The 18,591-nt window shown below is 36.5% G+C and overlaps 2 protein-coding genes across 8 annotated transcripts; one reads left to right on the forward strand and one right to left on the reverse strand.

Annotated features, from left to right (window-relative positions):
• Positions 1-482: 482 nt before the first annotated feature.
• On the reverse strand, positions 483-6,165 carry LOC127448092 (ubiquitin carboxyl-terminal hydrolase isozyme L3-like). Of its 3 annotated transcripts, XM_051710379.1 has the most exons (9): positions 5,987-6,165; positions 5,811-5,822; positions 5,329-5,457; positions 3,994-4,150; positions 3,787-3,872; positions 3,565-3,612; positions 1,771-1,846; positions 1,576-1,634; positions 483-1,420 (listed from the first exon to the last, which is right to left on the reverse strand). In XM_051710379.1, the coding sequence occupies exons 1-9, from the start codon at positions 6,026-6,028 to the stop codon at positions 1,337-1,339; spliced, it is 693 nt and encodes a 230-aa protein (XP_051566339.1). In that variant the 5' UTR covers positions 6,029-6,165; the 3' UTR covers positions 483-1,336. The 3 variants fall into 3 exon arrangements, with proteins under 3 accessions (XP_051566339.1, XP_051566340.1, XP_051566341.1); XM_051710380.1 differs by lacking the exon at positions 5,811-5,822; XM_051710381.1 differs by lacking the exons at positions 5,811-5,822; positions 5,987-6,165 and adding an exon at positions 5,745-5,768.
• Positions 6,166-6,289: 124 nt separating this feature from the next.
• On the forward strand, positions 6,290-18,246 carry LOC127448401 (shugoshin 2-like). 5 transcript variants are annotated; one of them, XM_051710887.1, is made up of 8 exons: positions 6,290-6,615; positions 6,742-6,816; positions 7,626-7,801; positions 8,113-8,190; positions 8,330-8,369; positions 13,152-15,200; positions 15,423-15,537; positions 17,529-18,241. In XM_051710887.1, the coding sequence occupies exons 2-8, from the start codon at positions 6,762-6,764 to the stop codon at positions 17,638-17,640; spliced, it is 2,625 nt and encodes an 874-aa protein (XP_051566847.1). In that variant the 5' UTR covers positions 6,290-6,615; positions 6,742-6,761; the 3' UTR covers positions 17,641-18,241. The 5 variants fall into 5 exon arrangements, with proteins under 5 accessions (XP_051566847.1, XP_051566846.1, XP_051566845.1 ...); XM_051710886.1 differs by lacking the exon at positions 6,290-6,615 and having other exon boundaries at positions 6,641-6,816; positions 15,426-15,537; positions 17,529-18,246; XM_051710885.1 differs by lacking the exon at positions 6,290-6,615 and having other exon boundaries at positions 6,641-6,816; positions 17,529-18,242.
• The last annotated feature ends 345 nt before the right edge of the window (positions 18,247-18,591 follow it).

Genomic DNA, 18,591 nt, shown 5'->3' on the forward strand with positions numbered 1-18,591 from the left:
CCTGAGCTATCTGCATCTAAATGAGATCAGGTGTGGAATTGAGCAAAGTTCTTACCCCTATCCATCTCTGTGCTTCGGATTAAGTAGTCTCATAACCCACCGCAAACTGCTGTCTCCACTCCATCACCGTTCTTGGTTCTCAGCAATGTTTTTTTCAGGAGACAGGCGTCTACACTGCAAGAGTGCAGTCTGATTAAAGTGCGACCCATATAGTTCTGTCGCGTCGCGAGGAAACTCACCAGCTCTCTTAAAAATTAAATTCAACAGGACGCGCGCTTATCGCGGCCACCAGTCTCACGACTTTCGCTCTTTTTTACAACAGCCGTAAACTACGCGGTGTAAAAACGCAAGTCTCCCCTTTTCCTGAGAAACTTTGTGGACGTTATTCGCCCTCTAGTGCGCCAGAATAAATGCCTACACCTAACCTAACCTAATAATATCAAAAGGTCACATTACAATGTGGTTCCGGTAGTACGATTAAGGGCTTTTTTTTTTTTTTTTTTTTTTTTTTAAACGGCACTTTTTTTTTTCTTTTTTTTCCCCTAAGTTTTGCCATATCTACGTAAATAAGTATAAGATTGTTTTCAAATGTATAATTCATAAAAATAAATATAATAAAATACAAATATATTATTAATACTATATTATTAGTTATGAAATTTTAATAATTATTGTAAAACTATTAAATTCATCTATTGTGTTTTTGAGGGAAATATAAAAGTGCACAGAGTAAAAAACGAAATCATGTTCCTCATTGGCTTTGTATTCTTAGTGAACTGTTGTCACTCCTAACAGAACAATATGAGGTCACCATGAGATGAAAACATTAGACATTTGTTCTTTATTGTTGTCTATAATTATATATATATATATATATATAAGAACATGACAAGTCTTCATATTCATAAGTAGCTAAACTTTTATTTTAAAGAGATATTCTTCTCCAGCAAAAAAAAAAAAAGGTACTTCCCCATTAGGTGCATTAATATTATTAACATTAGAAATGTATTTTATATAATTTCAGAGAAAGTGAGTGGTGGTTAAAGTGAAAAGGTGGCAACATGGTTCAGGTACAAAACTGTAGAGCTTTTTCATTTATTTGAACAATTTTATATATATATATATATATATATATATATATATATATATATATATATATATATATATAATTTATTTTTTTAAGTTGTTGGCTTGTATCTTTTACTGTCAAAACTTTTAACTTTTGTTTTATTAAAGACAAAATCAAACCTATACTATATAAATGCTCATATTCTTAAGTATTCAGCACTTCAGAATGATTGGCAGTTTTTCCTCTAAGTTTAAACATCAAGAACATTTATGCTTTGGAAAGCGCCACCACAGTAAAACGGAGCTCCTGAGGATCTCGTGCCATAAACTTCTTACAGACCTCTGCACAATCCTGTAAATCAAACATAAATTGATAAAATAAAACCGGGACATAAAATATTTCACAGTCCTACAAACCTAAAGCCATTTAAACAATATATTAAAATACATCTACAAATAAATCAAGCTGCAAATATAAAGTACATCGCTGAGTTTAAGTACATTCACCTCAAGAAATGTGTCCTCTGTGGTTTTCCTATGAACAATTGGAAAAGGTTTGCGTCCATCTGCAACACATGTACAAAATATGAATACACCAAATATCCTCCTGTACTATACAGTGACAATATTTCTTTTTTGCAGTGGTAACAAACACTTATTGCTTAAGAACAATATTAATGATGTCCTTTTAAATGTACTTACCCAGTTCATATAAATGTCCCTCAATGTTTACAAAGGCAATAAAATGCAAATCCACTTTTTCATCTAAACTTGGAGCCTGTAGGAGTGAGCAGAGTAAATAACCAGTTTGCATGTTTTCATAATACTAAGCACATACTGTATCTTATTTTAGAATATTTTGTCATATGCTTCATGTAATAAGAATAGGTTTAAAAGTTTTATTTATATAACACCTTCCCCAAGCTCAAGGATGCTTTAGAATGTAAATGAATAATACAAACATAAATGATAAATCATACAAAAAGGTAAAAAAAAAAATAATAAAAAAAATAAAAAAAAGGAATTGTCAAAGGGAGAATAGTAAAACTGTGGGAAGATGCGCTTTAAATGCAAAAACAGTGGTAACGCTGCGTGGCATCTGTGGGAGTGAGTTGCAAAATTTAGGGGCCATGATAGCAAATGACCTACAACCCACAGAAGACAGAAATGTGGAACAGAGAGTAAACCAGATTTATCTGATAGCGCATGCTGGGGTGAATGGATGGAGAAGCTCTGAGATATAAAAGGGCAACCGTGAGGGGCTTCGTAGGTTAATGGTGCTGAATCAACTAGGATGGGAGTGATACAAGTGGACTTGCTGTGAGTGAGAACTGTAGCTGGAGAGTTTTCATTATACTGTAATCCAGAATTGGGTTTGGAAGGTAATTCAATAAAGAGGGCACCCTAATAATCAAACGTGGACTAGAATTTCATCACGTCTGTGGTTAAATATGTGACAGAGGTGTGCTATGTTGCAGAGATAGAAAAAAAACTGTTCTGTGCAGCTGCTGTGGGCTTTGAATGTGAAGAAAGTTTCACATGTGAAACCATGGTTTTAGACAGTTTGTGAGAACTCCATCAATATCAATGCAGCACTCATCAGCATAGCAGTGAAAACCATGACGAATAATTACCAAGGGGAAGCATGTAGATGATAAAAAGGACAGGGCAAAAAAATAAAAAAATAAGGCAGTACCAGCCATGGTATGGAATGGCAAACAATGTCAAAACCAGAACTGAGATTTAAGAAAATGAGAATACAAAGGGCCACAGAGTCAGAAAGAAGAAAGTTATTAAAAGAGACTTAACTAAGAGAGCTGTCTCAGTGCTGTAGAAAGGAGGGAAACCCGATTTGAAGGGGTCATAAAAGTTATTGAGAGTAGATGTGACTAGCTGGGTGGCAACAACTCTAGGTTTGTCTATGAAAATATTACAGATGAGTTTGTAGCTGCCAAGTTCAGAGTTCAGGTTTCTTAAGAATAGGTATGACTGCAGCAGTTTCTAAGCCAAAGGAACCATGGAAGATGCAATATATGTATTTATCAAGTGGGAGATGGGGCAATGATATTAGATAAATACAGTATGTTCTAAAAAGAGTAGCGCCAAGCTGATAGGATGAGTTTGATTTTAAAATTAATTAGCAGAAAAGTCTGTGTTATGAAAGTCCCATGAAAGCCCTGATAAGAACTGTCTTATATAATAATAAAGATGACAACTCCACCAAAATACTTTTTCTTTCTTTAAATAATTACTTCCTACCACTTGAGTGTCCATTAATAAATAAATAAACATGTCTGCAAATGGAAGCTGTGCCTATTTTCAGAATGTCCTATATTTCCAAAAAGAAACAGTGAATCAAGGAATGACACTCATATATTTGCAATATGGTATTTGTGCTACAACACAAGACATTACACAGAACATTCCTTTAATGGGATAAAACATAGTACTTAGAAAAATGTATTAACAGCTCCTCTGTATTTTGCAAATACCAACCTCTGTTTGTCCTTCCTGAGCACTTGACTCATGTGTAACACGGATACTCTGAAATCATAAAAATATCAGTACCATGAATAAAGAATTGGTTCGGTTAATGCCTGTAGAGATTTCCTGTAAACAGTCTGATGTAATTAGTGATCAACTTCCAAAAAAAGTCTTTACCAAGTTTAGAAATGTAATGTAAACTCTGTTGTGTCAAAATACAGAATATTTCATTACCTCATCCTTTTCAAGGAAAGTTGCCTTTTCCTCTGGGCTCATCTTTGTAGATTGCAGTAAAAATGCCTTTAGTGGTGAATTGGGCTCTACAAAAGCAGAACTTCATGAATATACCACAAACAGATAAAAAGGTACATTAAACATAAAAATGAAAATTTCAATGCAGGGGAAATCATGAAAAAAAAAAAAAAATGAACAGATACTTACCAAATTCCAGATGCCTTTGATTGTTTGCCACAGCATGAATCAACCCTATCGTACCACAAGCATTCCCAATGGTTTGCTTCATGAAGTACACCTCCGAGGACACCTCTTGTCCTTGAGCTTTAATCTTTGCCTCCTCCTCCTGTCTAAAGGTTTCATACTATATAGAGAATATTTTTATTCCCTGTAAGTAAATATCATGCCTTGTATAAATCAATGTCATTTTCAAGAATGACAACGATGCTCCATTCAATTAACTGCAAACAAAATTTGCTTAAGGGTACAAAGACATTTTTCAGTCCAGAAACTTTTGTCCTTTATCAAACCAATGTTATAGGCTAGATATGTTTTATTAAAGGAAAACATTCACCTCAAAATTTTAATTCTCTCTTCATTTACTCACACTCATGCCATTCCAGATGTGTATGACTTTCTTTCCTCTGCAGAGCACAAAGAATATCTCAGCTCTGTAGGTCCATTCAATGCAAATAAATTGACCAAAACTTTGAAGCTCCAAAAAGCACATAAAGGTAATCCAAATGACTCCAGTGGTTTAAGCAATGTGTTTAGAAGCTATACAAATACAAATGACTTAAAGCGATCCTAGCGGTTTTGAGTGAGAACAGATGTAACTTCTTTTTAACTTTATACCTTGCCAATGCAATCTCTAGCCACGATCATGATTTCAAGCTCAATTACACATCCTTGTGCTTAATGCATGTGCGGAGCGCTAGATGACGCTAGGAACTGTAATCTAGCTTGATACCATGATAGCCAAGGAGACAGCTGATATAATGAAAAAGGAATTACATTTTGGTCTGTTCTCACCCCAAATCAATTAGACCGCTTCAGAAGGCAGGGCTTAAACAACTGGAGTGGTATGGATTACTCTTATGTTGCCTTTATGTGCTTTTTGGACCTTCAAAGTTTTGGTCTCTATTCACTTGCATTGAATGGACCAACAGAGCGGAGATATTTTTCTTAATCTTCGATTGTGTTCTGAAGAAAAAAAAGAAAGTCATACACATCTGGGATGGCATGAGGCTGAGTAAATGATGAGAGAATTTTCAATTTTGGGTGAACTATCCCTTCAACACTGCAATAGGGGAATTGCCATTCGATCTCTAACAGAGCAAGAGGCTTGCATTCAATAATCAATATTATTAAACTATTGTGTAATATAATATGAAAGGTTATTATTATTATAATGCCGCCAGCTCCAATCATGTCCAGTTGCACATCCATCTATCTTTAATGGACACTTACAAACATGCATCTATAAATACAAAGCTTGTTTTGTTAATACAGAGTCTATACGGGTGTGAATTGCAGCTATACCTTCTCTGTTATGGGGAAGAGCAACAGAACAGCACACACAGGCCTTGGCACCAAACTGAGAACTTCAGATTCCAGACCGTACACATCCCCAAACTGCCAGGTGGGTACTAAGCCCAGCTGCTTTAAAAACTTAACAAAGGTACAACACAACACATAAAAATGAAACACAATTCATATAACATAGGACTAGTAAAGGGATTAGACGTGTATAGTCAGAGACATGGACAGAATATGCATGGGCCTACACAACCCTATTTTTTATTTAAACGTTTCAATAATAAACTACAATAACAAAATATATTTACTTAAGTGCATATGAAATCAAGTTACAAACGATATATTAAGCGCTGTATTGCACATATCGTACAAATCAAAGTGGATGCAATTGGCGTGATCACAAACGTATTTAAATAAACCTGATTCATTCATTTGGCACTAGATTGAATCCTAGACACACCCAGATATTGGAGACATCTACTCACTTGGTTCATAACCTGAAAAGCAGACACAGAACACAAACAGTTTCATGCTAATTTGATTACGAAGACATCAGCTGCAGCTTACCGTTCCTGCTAAAAGCTGCATATAAAAAATAAATCGATAAACTATAAAATTGAATTAACGTGTAAGGATCGTGAATGCAGGGCGAAATTCATACCTCTGGGTTAGCTTCCAGTGGTAACCAGCGCTGGCCCTCCATCTCAGACTAAGCCCAGACTGTTATCTTTAATAATAATAATAAAAATGATATTGCTTCCCCGAGAAATGGTGTGTGAACACTTTGACAGCTGAGAAGGAAGTTCAATGGAATATGTGCATGCGGCTGTGTGAACTCAGCCACTGTGTCGATGTGTAACCGGAAGAAGGGACTCTAGTTTCAAAATAAAAGTCATCGCTTAATGACTTATTTTAATGAAGAGTTCTCTTTCAGGCTCATGCGGCATCATTCGTGATGTTTAGTGTCATGAATCTCTATGACTGGGTCATTTTGAGGAAATAAATTGTTATTAACCAGTCACAAAACCCTTTGAATCAAGGTTTTCAAACAATCAAAAGTTTGTGTTTGGTCTGTTTGTCACATATTAATTTGAGTCCGAAAGGTGGCTGTATTCAACTGTTTCTGATTCTACAATCGCCTTGGGCCACCAGAGAAGAAGAATTTTGAGATTCCGCGGTGGCATTGTTTGGTTTTAAAGTGAAACGGAGAATCAAAACGGACACTTAATTTCAAATAAAAATGTTTTATAGCAAATATAAAGACAATTCTGTCGTCTGCTCTAACAAGTGGTGAGTAGCTATATTTTACTTTCATTTAAACAGAACTTATCCTCGGTGGATTTTTTAAATATCGGATAATCAGTCATGTATTTTCTAAAGCTCCCAATTATAAAACATTAACAATGTCTTCTAAAGAGAGGAAGGAAAACACAAGAATGGGCAAACAGGCCCCATCTGTCTACGCAGCCAAGATAAAGACGAAAATTCACAGTAAGGCATTTCAGTTTTACTTTTCACCTCTGAGAAATGCTCATAGATACAGGTGGCTACTTTATTTGTGAAAGAAAACATTTAAAGGGATAGTTCACCCAAAAACGAAAATTCTCTAATCATTTACTCATCCTCATGACATCCCAGATGTGTATGATTATCTTTCTTCTGCAGAACACAAATGAAGATTTTTAGAAGAATATTTCAGCTCTGTAGGTCCACACAATGCAAGTGAATGATGACCAAAAAGCACATAAAGTCAGTATAATAGTAATCCATAAGACTCCAGTGGTTAAATCCATATCATCTGAAGGGATATGATAGGTGTGTGTGAAAAGCAGATCAATATTTATGTACTTTTTTACTACCAGTCTCCATCTTTAACCAGTAGCACTTCCACACCAGGATGTGGATGTGGAAGTGAACGTGAAAGCATAGATTTCTTTTTAAAATATTGATCTGTTTCTCCCCCACACCTATCATATCGCTTCAGAAGATATGGACTTAACCACTGGAGTCTTATGGATTAATTTTACGCTGCCTTTATGTCCCTTTTGGACCGTCAAATTTCTGGTCACCATTCACTGGCATTGTGAGGACCAGCAGGGATAAAATATTCTTTTAAAAATCTTTGTTTGTATTTTGCAGAAGTTAGAAAGTCATACACATCTGGGATGGCATGAGAGTGAGTAAATGATTACAGAATTTTCATTTTTGGTTGAACTATAGCTTTAAGACTCTCTTATGTTATAAGTTGATCCATGACACCAGTAACATTGATAATAACTAGACCTCTCATGATTTCTCAGACACATCATCATTTTTCAAGCTCTCTTTGAAAACCAACAACAAGGCTCTTGCCCTAGCTCTGGTTGCTCAGAAGCAGAGAAGCAGAGAGCTGGAGATGGATGTTGTGCGGCTGAGGAAAGATGTACAGGCTCTTAATTTTGATCTTGCCTTTCAGCGTCATAAAAACAAACAATTGGTGAGTCTGTGAAGTGAGACTCTCTGGTAAAATAACTGTCTGCCACTGAGGAGAACATTTGATATGTGTCTGTGAAGTATGGTAACCTGAAACTTGTTAACATAAATGCAAAGTGTTCAAATGCTCTTCTAATGAATTTCAGCCTTGGTTGAACACACTCATAGACACTGACAATATTTGAATCGGACATTACACACAGGTGTTTAGCTTGTACTGTAGGTCTACTTTAAAATTGAAAAGAAACACTATGCATAATTGATATTTCGTTGGACAAATAATTATTGTTAATTAAGTGTTTTTGCTTTTTCTAGTTCACCATTATACGTGAGTTTTATGACTCTTCCCTTAACTGGATGACAAAGGCAGTGGATATTTTTTCTAATGAGGAAGTAAGCTGTCAATTTTCATTTTGACTAATGATTTACTTTTATGTTACTGTCATTAATGGCTATTGTTGTTGGTGGTGTTGTTAGGACGTTAGCCAAGCTTTGTTAATTGTTCACTCTAGATATTTGTGAAATTTTAAAGGTTCCAGAAAGTATGGATTCAGAACACAGCAGCACTGAAGGTATGAGAAGTCATGGTGCTTGTACATGATTCCTTAAAGGGATAGTTCACCCAAAAATAAGGAAAATTCTCTCATCATTTTCACACCCTCATGCCATCCCATATATGGATGACATTCTTCTGCTGAACACAAATTAAAGAGCCCATATTATACTAATTCACAGGTTCATAATTCTATTTATTTTATAGGTTTACTGCTTTAATGTTCAAAAAACACATTATTTTTCTCATACTGTACATTTATTTTACCCACTCTTCATACTCTGGCCGAAATGCTCTGATTCACCTCCTGTCTCTTTAAAGCCGCCCTTTCCGAAAAGCACAGTCTGCTCTGACTGGTCAGCTGGCCTTGTCTGTTGTGATTGGTCAACTGCATAGAGCGTGTGTCGTAAATGGAACACCCCTTACCATAACCGAGTTTCAGCTCCCGAGGTTCATGAGCAACTGTAACCACTACTGTAACTGTGGTAACTATGGCGTCGGTTTTTGCAGTACCAGTTTGAGCCAGAGTCCGATAATGAATGAAATAATGAAAGTTTGGAAGAACAAGATGATTGAACCACCTTTGCAGGCACGACTTGAGCAGGACATTTCACAGTGGTAAGTTTTACTTTTGTAGCTTTTTTACAAGTACACTGTTGATTATTCTGAACTTAACAAAGCTTCAAGTAAAAGACACATAGTGCATCTAAGTTAGTCATCTTTTGCTGGAATGGGTGTAGCCGAACTTTTTTTGCCCAAGCTTTGAACGGAGAACAGAGGCTTACTCCCCGGGTGTATTAAAGAGTTAGTGAGCAGATTAGCCGTGGACTACCGATAGCGGCCGTAACATTACAGCTTGTAATTATATAATTATATAAGACTCTTGAGATCAACCATTTTGTTACACAGTTTTAGGTAAAAGCGGTCCACAGCTGAATAGTAATCCCTTGCCAAAACAATAACGTTACATAGCAAGTTAGCCGAGCACTACCATGGTTTGTAGACATAATATTACTGTTTATAAAAATAAATCCTTGATCACTATTCATGATAGTAAGAACAACAAACAGTCTGCATAATTCTACACAATTGTATGTAAAAGTGGGCCCGCAGCTGATAAGCAAATCTATTTCAACACAACAACATTAGCTATCAGGTTAGCAGAGGCCTACAGCTGTGCACTGGGTGTACACCGTAGCTACAACACAAAACTCCACGTTTGAACTCTCGGTAGCAGATAAATCCACAAATAGTCAAACATAAGTGCCAGATTGTCCCAACAAAGTGGGAATTGGTTGTGGTTGTACTGCTAAATAATTAAAATAAATATGAACCACTGATTCTTCAATTCGTCTGCCATTGGTTTCTCTTTCGCAGTGAAGAAAACGGCATCTTCTCGACATGGCGACAACACTAACCCAACTCATCCTGGCCTTGGCTAAAACTACGTTTGTTTGAGGGCGGGCCAAAATAGCCCTTAGGCAGGCATTATGCAAATATGTTACATAGTGACGTAGATACTTTGTGGACTACAAACCAGGCAGTGTTGTCTGTGGGAGAGAATAACTCCCTTTTGCGTGGACTTTGTGCTTTGTAATTTTGCAGACCTTTTACATGCACAAACAGCTATATTACACACTAAAGGAAGAAACTATTAAAGCATAATAGGGCCTCTTTAAGATTTTCAGAAGAATATTTCAGCTCTGCTGGTCTTAACAATGCAAGTCAACGGAGTCCAAAACTTTGAAGTTTGTAAAGGCAGCATAAAGTATTCCATACGACTTCAGTGGTTTAATTAATGTCTTCTGAATGCAGTCCAATCATTTTGGATGAGAACAAACCAAAATGTACCTCAATTACATTATGATGGTGCCTAGAGACTGCAATGGCAAGATTTACAATGAAAAAGGAGTTGTATACGGTCTGTTCTCACCCAAAATCAATTAGATCGTTTCAGAAGACATGGAATTAATCACTGGAGTCATATGGATTACTTTTATTCTGCCTTCATCTTTTTGGAGCTTCAAAGTTCTGGCTGCCATTCACTTGCATTGTATGGACCTACAGAGCTGAAATACAACCTCAATTACTAAAAAGTGGGGACAGTATGAAAAATGCTAATAAAACAAAAAGTAGTGATTTGTAAATTATATTCATCCTTTGCTAAATTAAAAACACTACAATTACACGTTATATGATGTTTTGCATTGTGAATTTTATTGTTTTTTTAATGTACAGTAATTTCAAATCAGATGATTGCAACACTCCAAAAAAGTTGAGACAGGGGCAGTTTAAGACTAATAACAATTTGATGAGTTAAAATAACAAGGCGATGTGAAACAGGAGATGTTAAACAGGTGAGGCAATCACCTTCAAGAGCAAGGATCGTTCAAGACTTGTCAATTTGCCAACAAATGCTTCAGCAAATAATCCAGCGCTTTGAGAACAATGTTCCCCAAAGACAAATTGGAAGGATTTTGGGCATTTCACCCTCTACAGTGCACAATATAGTTAAAAGATTCAAGGAATCTGGCCAAATCCTGGTGCGTAAAGGGCATGACGAAAACCACTTCTGAATGCGTGTGATTTCTGATCCCTCAGACCTCACTGTTTTAAAAAACATCATTCATCTGTAATGGATATCATGAACATGGGCTTGGAATTATTTAGTAAACCTTTTGTTAGTCAAAACCACTTGCTGCTGCATCCACAGATGCAAGTTAAGACTTTACTATGCAAAGCCCTACAACAACACTGTCCAGAGCGCTGCTGACTTCTCTGGTCTCAGTCTCATCTTAGATGGAAAGCAGAACAGTGGAACTATGTTTTTTGGTCTGATAGTTTTTGAAAAACACAGCCGTCGTGTTCTCCGCGCCAAAGAGGAAAAGGACCATCCAAGCTGTTATCAGCGTCAGGTCCAAAAGCTAGTGTCTGTTTGGCCAGGGGCGTGTCAGTGCCCATGGCATGGGTAACTCGCAGTCTCACACATTTGTGAGGGCACCATTAATGCAGACAGTTATGTACAAATTTTGGAGCAGCATATACTGCCATCCAGCACAGTCTTTTCCAGGGACGTCCTGGAATTTCAGCAGGACAACTTCAAACCACATACTGGCTGAATTAGCAGAGAGTGTGGGTGCTAGATTGGCCTGCCTGCAGTCCTGACCATCTCCAATTGAGAATATGTGGTGCATTATGAAGCGCACAATACGGCAATGAAGACCCCATACAATTGAGCAGCGAAAGACCTGCACAATGGATGAATGGAGGAAAATTCCACTTTTTAAACTTGACAAACTTGTGTCTTCAGTGCCTAAATGCTTAATAAGTGTTATTAGAAGAAATGGTGATGTTTCACAGTGGTAAACACTCAACTATTCCAACGTTTTTGGAGTGTGTTGCAATCATCTGATTTGAAATTACTGTACATTTTCAAAAAAAACAATGAAATTCACAAGGTAAAACATCATATGTTTAGTTGTAGTGTTTTCAATATAGCAAAGGGTGAACATAATTGACAAATCTCTCCTTTTTGTTTTTATTAGCATTTTTTATACTGTCCCAACTTTTTGGGAATTGGGGTTGTATTCTTCTTAAAATCTTGTTCTGCAGAAGACAAAAAGTCATACGCATCTGGGATGGCATGAATGTGAGTAAATGATGCGAAAATTTAAATTTTTGGATGAACTATCCCTTTAAGAATGCAAACCAATCTTTCATTTAGTTTACTATGAATAAATTCATGACAGCGCCAAAAACGCAAGAAGTATGCATGGTCACTTTTACACAAAAGCCTATAACTCTTGACTGGTATGAGATATTTTCACAAAACTCGGGTCCTTCTGAGGATACATGAAAAAAATTGTGTACCTCGGGCACTTGTTTGCACAATGATAACTATGGAACCGTTGGTCTGATCGACTTGAAATTTGGCATGCGGTGTCTTTGATCATGGTGTCATCAAGGTCTATGAGGATATATGCATATCTTGAAAAACATGGCCGCCATTGACCAATCAACTTTTAGCAGCTATTTAACAAGGTTAACAAGACCGATCGGAACGAAACTTGGTTGGCCTATTTGACTCTTGGCCCAAGATGTCTGTGCAAAATGTGAAAACAATTGGCCCCCGGGATGCACTATTGTGCTTTACATGCGTGTAAATCATTGTATATTCTGCTGTGTTTCATACAGACACATTATTCATATCACATGATAGCTCTCCTTATTCTGAACAACTTTCCCTCAAGAACCATTGGTGTCAATTAAATTGTTCATTAAATATGTGAGATTATATAAAAACACAAACTTTTGCAAACTAGTCCTAAGTTTTTCATTCGACATCAACAGTACCTGTACAGAAAGATTCTGTGGACAGCCTAGATCAATAATTATAAAAAAATATATAATTTTATGTGACTTGGCTAATACAGGGTAATTTATAATTATGGGGGTGGCCTCAGTCACCCAAAAGCCTATAACTCAAATTTAGTCTGCATATTCAACAAATGGTTCTGAAGAAGCATGCAAAATTGGCTGGGGATCGGACAGTATGTGGCGCTATTACAGTCATAAATGTTAAAAACACAATATTTCTATGGTCATTTACCAGATACTGCTGAAAATTATATTGCTTTATCTTTATTTTAGTTGCTTACGTGCTACCTGATATTAATGCTTAATATCTTGTAGCACATGCACTTAAAGGCCCTATGCCACTTGAACTGACCGATAAGTGCTGCTTGCATTAATATTTTTTTGTATTTGATTTCCTAATCATTTATTTAATTATTTATTTGAGATCAAATGTGTGAAACTGAGGCAGAGGTTGGAAGTTTGCAAGTACCTAGAAAAGACAATCCAACATTGCGTCCACAACAGCACTATATCACACCTGAACCTGTGAATACAGCTGTGGTCAATGCACATCTACTTTTCCATTGTTCTAAAAAAGGCAAAGAGAGGCCTCTCACCCCAGAGAGGGACAATCCGACGCAGCAAAATACCCTATATGATGCTGAAATGGAGATGACCATTACTGAAAGTGGTGCTGAAATAGTGACGGTTGAAACAAACATGAGAAGAAATTCTAGAGTTATGGAAGCACATCAGGAAAAGAAGGATTTGTGTCTATTGGAAAAGAGTAGCGAGAGTAGATCTGCAGAGGAAGAAGCACCAATTGAATTTGGTCGATCAAATACTGCAGCTGTGCCACAAGCAATAACCAATGCAACACAGCATTGCTCTCCTGCTTTCCAGAATGAGGAAGAGCATTTTCAGGAAAGAGATAATTGTTGGATTGGAGATACTGAATCAGTAAGGAAAACTCATGTCACCTCTCGTCATATTACAAGTAGCCGGCGCACATGTAAACGGACAAACCCAGATCCAAGGAAAACGTACCTAATCTCCCAAGATTCCCCAGATGACATTTTAAGTGATTGTTTTAGTGATCTTGAGGTTCAGAATTCTCAAAGAAGCAAGGCAATTCCTTGGGATGGAAATCTTTCAAGCAAAGCTGCTACAAATAATGCAAAGGAAGCTCATGCTACCCAGGAACCCAAGAGTCAAAATGAAAATAGCAGGAGAACATATATAGTTCAAGATGAGCTAAGACCTCAGAAGAGAAAGAAGACTCAAATCTCATCCTTTACTATGGATCATAGTTTATTGAATGCACAGGAAGATGTTGAATCAGCCAGTACTGTATGCCCAGAGGCTGTTGCTACTGATATGCATGTCCGTGAGACCACAGTCAAAGTTAAAAAACATGCAAACAAAACACTAGCACATCTACTTCCTCAGTACAAAGAATGCAACACACGGAAAAGCAGAGGAAAATTTGTTACACAAGCAAGTGAATCATTTGTCACCAGGAATTCAACAGACATTTTGAATGAAAGCATATTAGAGGATGCCAACAGACCAGAAGTTTCAGAGGAATTAGCATCAGAAATCCAAATGATCCCTCAAGTTATCTGTTTAGATGGCATTGCAGAACAGCAGATAGAGCCAGAGGCTGTTCCTTACAAGATATCAGGGGGAAACATCGATTCAGAATGTTTACATGATGTTCATAACCTTTTAAAGGAATCATCTGAATTTCCATCATTAGTGCCCAGTAAAGCTAAAAAACACAGAAAAGAGGTGAAAGATAAAGTAACAAAGAGGAATGCTACAGGAAGAGCCAAATCTAAAGCAGGAACAAAGAAACAGTGGAATAATTGTACACTAAGTAGTTATGGAAATTTGGCAACTGAAAGGCAAGATGTGATTGATCTTCAGAATGGAGGAGAATGCAGTTCTTCCTCTCATACCTTGCAACTAACAGGGATGTCTCATTGTTCTGCCTCAGAGGAGGACCTCAGGAATGAACATCATGCTAAAACCCATAAAAGAAACACTGACATAAGTGCAAGCACCCCATCCTCCATTGACAAGGCTGATCAGGCTAACCATATCAACATGGATGATCTTTGCATGAATCTGGATGAGACTGACCAGGGACATGAGAGCAGGTGCAGGAAAACATCCATAATTTCATCTTGTCATAATTCACCTGGTAAACAATCGAGTGGCAGTGGGGCTTCCAGCTGCTTTTCTGAAGATCATGTACGCACAAATGGATCAGATGAAGTTTTACCTGTAATGGCTTCAGATAGTTTTAATGGGCACATGAAGGACCAAAGCCTTCAGTTCACAGAGGAGAGGCCTCCCTGGGAGTCTCTTGGTGGGTACCCTGAAATGCTCTCAGATGAGAGCTCTGCTCACAGCCCTCAACAAAAGGCCCACTCTCAAACCATGAACATTTGTCAAGACCAGGAGTTGAACTTGATGCACCAACCTCCAGGTAACCTTTCTGTATGAAAATTAGAATGAAATTAGTCATTAATGAAAATAAATAATACAGTAAAATATAAATGCTTTACAAATGATTGTATTCTGGAAAGGAGAAAGAAATAGTAAACATGTACCTTTTATTACAGATATATCATTTTGAAACTATGTTATTGCCATTTTACTTATATTTGATGTCTTATATACTGTCTTGTAAACATTGTTTCTGAAACAGTAGAAGACAGGGTTATGAAGAGTCTAACAAATAAAGACTGGAATGTTAGCTCTGATTTTGGCAGAACGCGAAGAAGAGCAGCACCAGTCTCTTACAAAGAACCCACACTCAGCTGGTGAGTGGCAGTGTTATAGTATACTAAAATAATATTCCTGGTTCAATACAAGTTGAGCTTAATTGACAGCATTTGTGGCATAGTGTTAATTACCACAAAAATTTATTTAATCTTGTCCCTCCATTTCTTAAAAAAAAAAAAGAAAAGCATAAATATGGGTTACAGTGAGGATGGAAGTAAATGGGGCTAAACCGTAAAAGTTCAAATACTCCCCGTTTCAAAAGTAAAGCCACAAGACGTAAACAATATGCACAATAACATGATTTTAGTGTCATAAAATTGCTTATAAACCATTTCTGTGTAAAGTTATATCCAATTTTACAGTTTAGTTGCCATGACATCGTAATGTCATAAACTCTAAAACCACTGTAAAAACTATGATTTAATCAACTTTACAGCTCAAATAATACATGAGATTTACCAGAAGAATTTATTAACTGAAGAATTCAGAATTAATGAATTAAGTGCATTTATAAAATAATAAGCTTTACATTTTTGCCTTTTTAAACCCTCCAAAAATTGCACCATTTACTTTAATTATAAGCGCCTTACTGTAACCTGTGACTCCATTTTTCTTTTTTAATAAGAGGAGGGACGAGTCAAAAATAATTTTTTGTGGTAATCAACATTACAAATGCTGCCGATTAAGTTTAACTTGTATTGAACCTGGAAAATGTATGTATGTACACTGGCGGCCAAAAGTTTGGAATAATGTACAGATTTTGCTGTTTTGGAAGGAAATGGGTATTTTAATGCACCAAAGTGGCATTCAACGGACCGCAAAATATAGTCAGGACATTACTGATGTAAAAAAACAGCACCATCACTATTTGAAAAAAGTCATTTTTGATCAAATCTAGACAGGCCCCATTTCCAGCAGCCATCACTCCAACACGTTATCCTTGAGTGATCATGGTAAATTGCTAATTTGGTACTAGAAAATCACTTGCCATTATATCAAACACTGCTGAAAGCTATTTGGTTCATTAAATGAAACTTAACATTGTCTTTGTTTTTGAGTTGCCACTAGACTGGCATATCTTAATGTCAATATTAGGTCAAAAATGGCAAAAAAAAAGAAACAGCTTTCTCTAGAAACTTGTCAGTCAATCATTGTTTTGAGGAATGAAGGCTATACAGTGCTTGAAATTGCCAAAAAACTGAAGATTTCATACAAAGGTGAACACTACAGTCTTCAAAGACAAAGGACAACTGGCTCTAACAAGGACAGAAAGAGATGTGGAAGGCCCAGATGTACAACTAAACAAGAGGATAAGTACATCAGAGTCTCTAGTTTGAGACATGTCCTCAGCTGACAGCTTCATTGAATTCTACCCGCTCAACACCAGTTTCATGTACAACAGTAAAGAGAAGCCTCAGGGGTGCAGGCCTTATGGGGAAAAAAATACAAAGAAAAAGCCACTTTTGAAACAGAAAATCAAAAAGAAAAGGTTAGAGTGGGCAAAGAAACACAGACATTGGACAACAGATAATTGGAAAAGAGGGTTATGGATCTTAACCCGATTGAGCATTTGTGGGATCAGCTAGACTGTAAGGTGCGTGAGAAGTGCCCGACAAGACAGCCACATCTATGGCAAGTGCTACAGGAAGCGTGGGATGAAATGTCACCTGAGTATCTGGACAAACTGACAGCTGGAATGCCAAGGATCTGCAAAGCTGTCATTGCTGCATGTGGAGGATTTTTTGAAGAGAACTCTTTGAAGTTGTTTAAGAAGTTCTGAACATTATTATTTTTTTTATTTTTTTATTTTTTTCAAATTGTAAAAGTAATTTTTCACATTATTAATATAATGACTATACATTTTGATCAGTTGAATGCTACTTTGGTGAGTAAAAGTACCAATTTCTTTCCATAAGAGCAAAATCTATACATTATTCCAAACTTTTGACCACCAGTGTATGTATGTACAGTATGTATGTGTATGTTGTGCATTTTTATACACCTTTGAATTTCGTTTCTTTTTTGACAGCAAAATGAGGCGTGGGGACAAATACACTGATACAAAGTTCTTGAATTCTCCTGTGTTCAAAGACAAAAAGAAGAAGAAGCGAACTCAAGAAAAAGGAGTGATCTCCCAATGACTTATTTACATCGTTTTTTTATTTTGTATTTATTTTGTGTCTGCTTTTATTCACGTTTTGTCATTTATTTTGATATAGTACACGTTTAATAGATTGATCTTAAGATAAACAGTTTTAACAATTTTTGGCTGCACATTTCAGCTCAGTTTCAATCTCATACACTTAGTATGAGAAAATATTGTTTTTTGAATTTTAGATGTTGATATTTATTTCAATGATTAATAAAGAGAAACTGCACTTTTTGTAGTTTATTTTTAAAACTTGTCTCTGCTTGCCAACCATATTGTAGTTTTTATACTTGCATCTCATAGAAGACAGCAATGTTCATGACCTCTGCTATTCTCTGATCAAGATTAAGATGGCAAGATGCACCTTTTTGTTATATACCTTGGCACTGGCTAACAGTGTTTAAGTGATTGACTGACTGAATGAATAATTTAGAGTAGACTGTTCACCTGAGATGACTACTGTTCTAAGAGCAGCTGTAGAATTGTCTGTTCAACCACTTTATATTGCAGTCTCAAAGCGAACCAGAACGTCTGATATTTACAGTGCATCCGGAAAGTATTTACAGCGCTTCACTTTTTCCACATTTTGTTATGTTACAGCCTTATTCCAAAATGGATTAAATTCATTATTTTCCTCAAAATTCTACAAACAATACCCTATAATGACAATGTGAAAGAAGTTTGTTTGAAATCTTTGCAAATTTATTAAAAATAAAAAATGAAAAAAATCACGTACATAAGTATTCACAGCCTTTGCCATGACACTCAAAATTGAGCTCAGGTGCATCCTGTTTCCACTGATCATCCTTGAGATGGTTCTGCAACTTGATTGGAGTCTACCTGTGGTAAGTTCAGTTGATTGGACATGATTTGGAAAGGCACACACCTGTCTATATAAGGTCCCACAGTTAACAGTGCATGTCAGAGCACAAACCAAGCCATG

Source organism: Myxocyprinus asiaticus, chromosome 11 (assembly GCF_019703515.2).
Source record: "Myxocyprinus asiaticus isolate MX2 ecotype Aquarium Trade chromosome 11, UBuf_Myxa_2, whole genome shotgun sequence".
Classification (NCBI taxonomy): domain Eukaryota; kingdom Metazoa; phylum Chordata; class Actinopteri; order Cypriniformes; family Catostomidae; genus Myxocyprinus; species Myxocyprinus asiaticus.

What these genes read in the sequence shown, in the direction of transcription:
- LOC127448092 (XM_051710379.1), bottom strand. Translation starts at nt 6,028, where the DNA reads ATGGAGGGCCAGCGCTGGTTACCACTGGAAGCTAACCCAGAG. An exon ending in GGGACATTTATATGAACTGG is followed by an intron (nt 1,635 to 1,770) that starts GTAAGTACATTT and finishes CATGTGTTGCAG; the next exon opens with ATGGACGCAAACCTTTTCCA. An exon ending in CAGAGGACACATTTCTTGAG is followed by an intron (nt 1,421 to 1,575) that starts GTGAATGTACTT and finishes TTTGATTTACAG; the next exon opens with GATTGTGCAGAGGTCTGTAA.
- LOC127448401 (XM_051710885.1), top strand. Translation starts at nt 6,729, where the DNA reads ATGTCTTCTAAAGAGAGGAAGGAAAACACAAGAATGGGCAAACAGGCC. An exon ending in GTCATAAAAACAAACAATTG is followed by an intron (nt 7,802 to 8,112) that starts GTGAGTCTGTGA and finishes TGCTTTTTCTAG; the next exon opens with TTCACCATTATACGTGAGTT. An exon ending in CTTGATGCACCAACCTCCAG is followed by an intron (nt 15,201 to 15,422) that starts GTAACCTTTCTG and finishes TTTCTGAAACAG; the next exon opens with TAGAAGACAGGGTTATGAAG.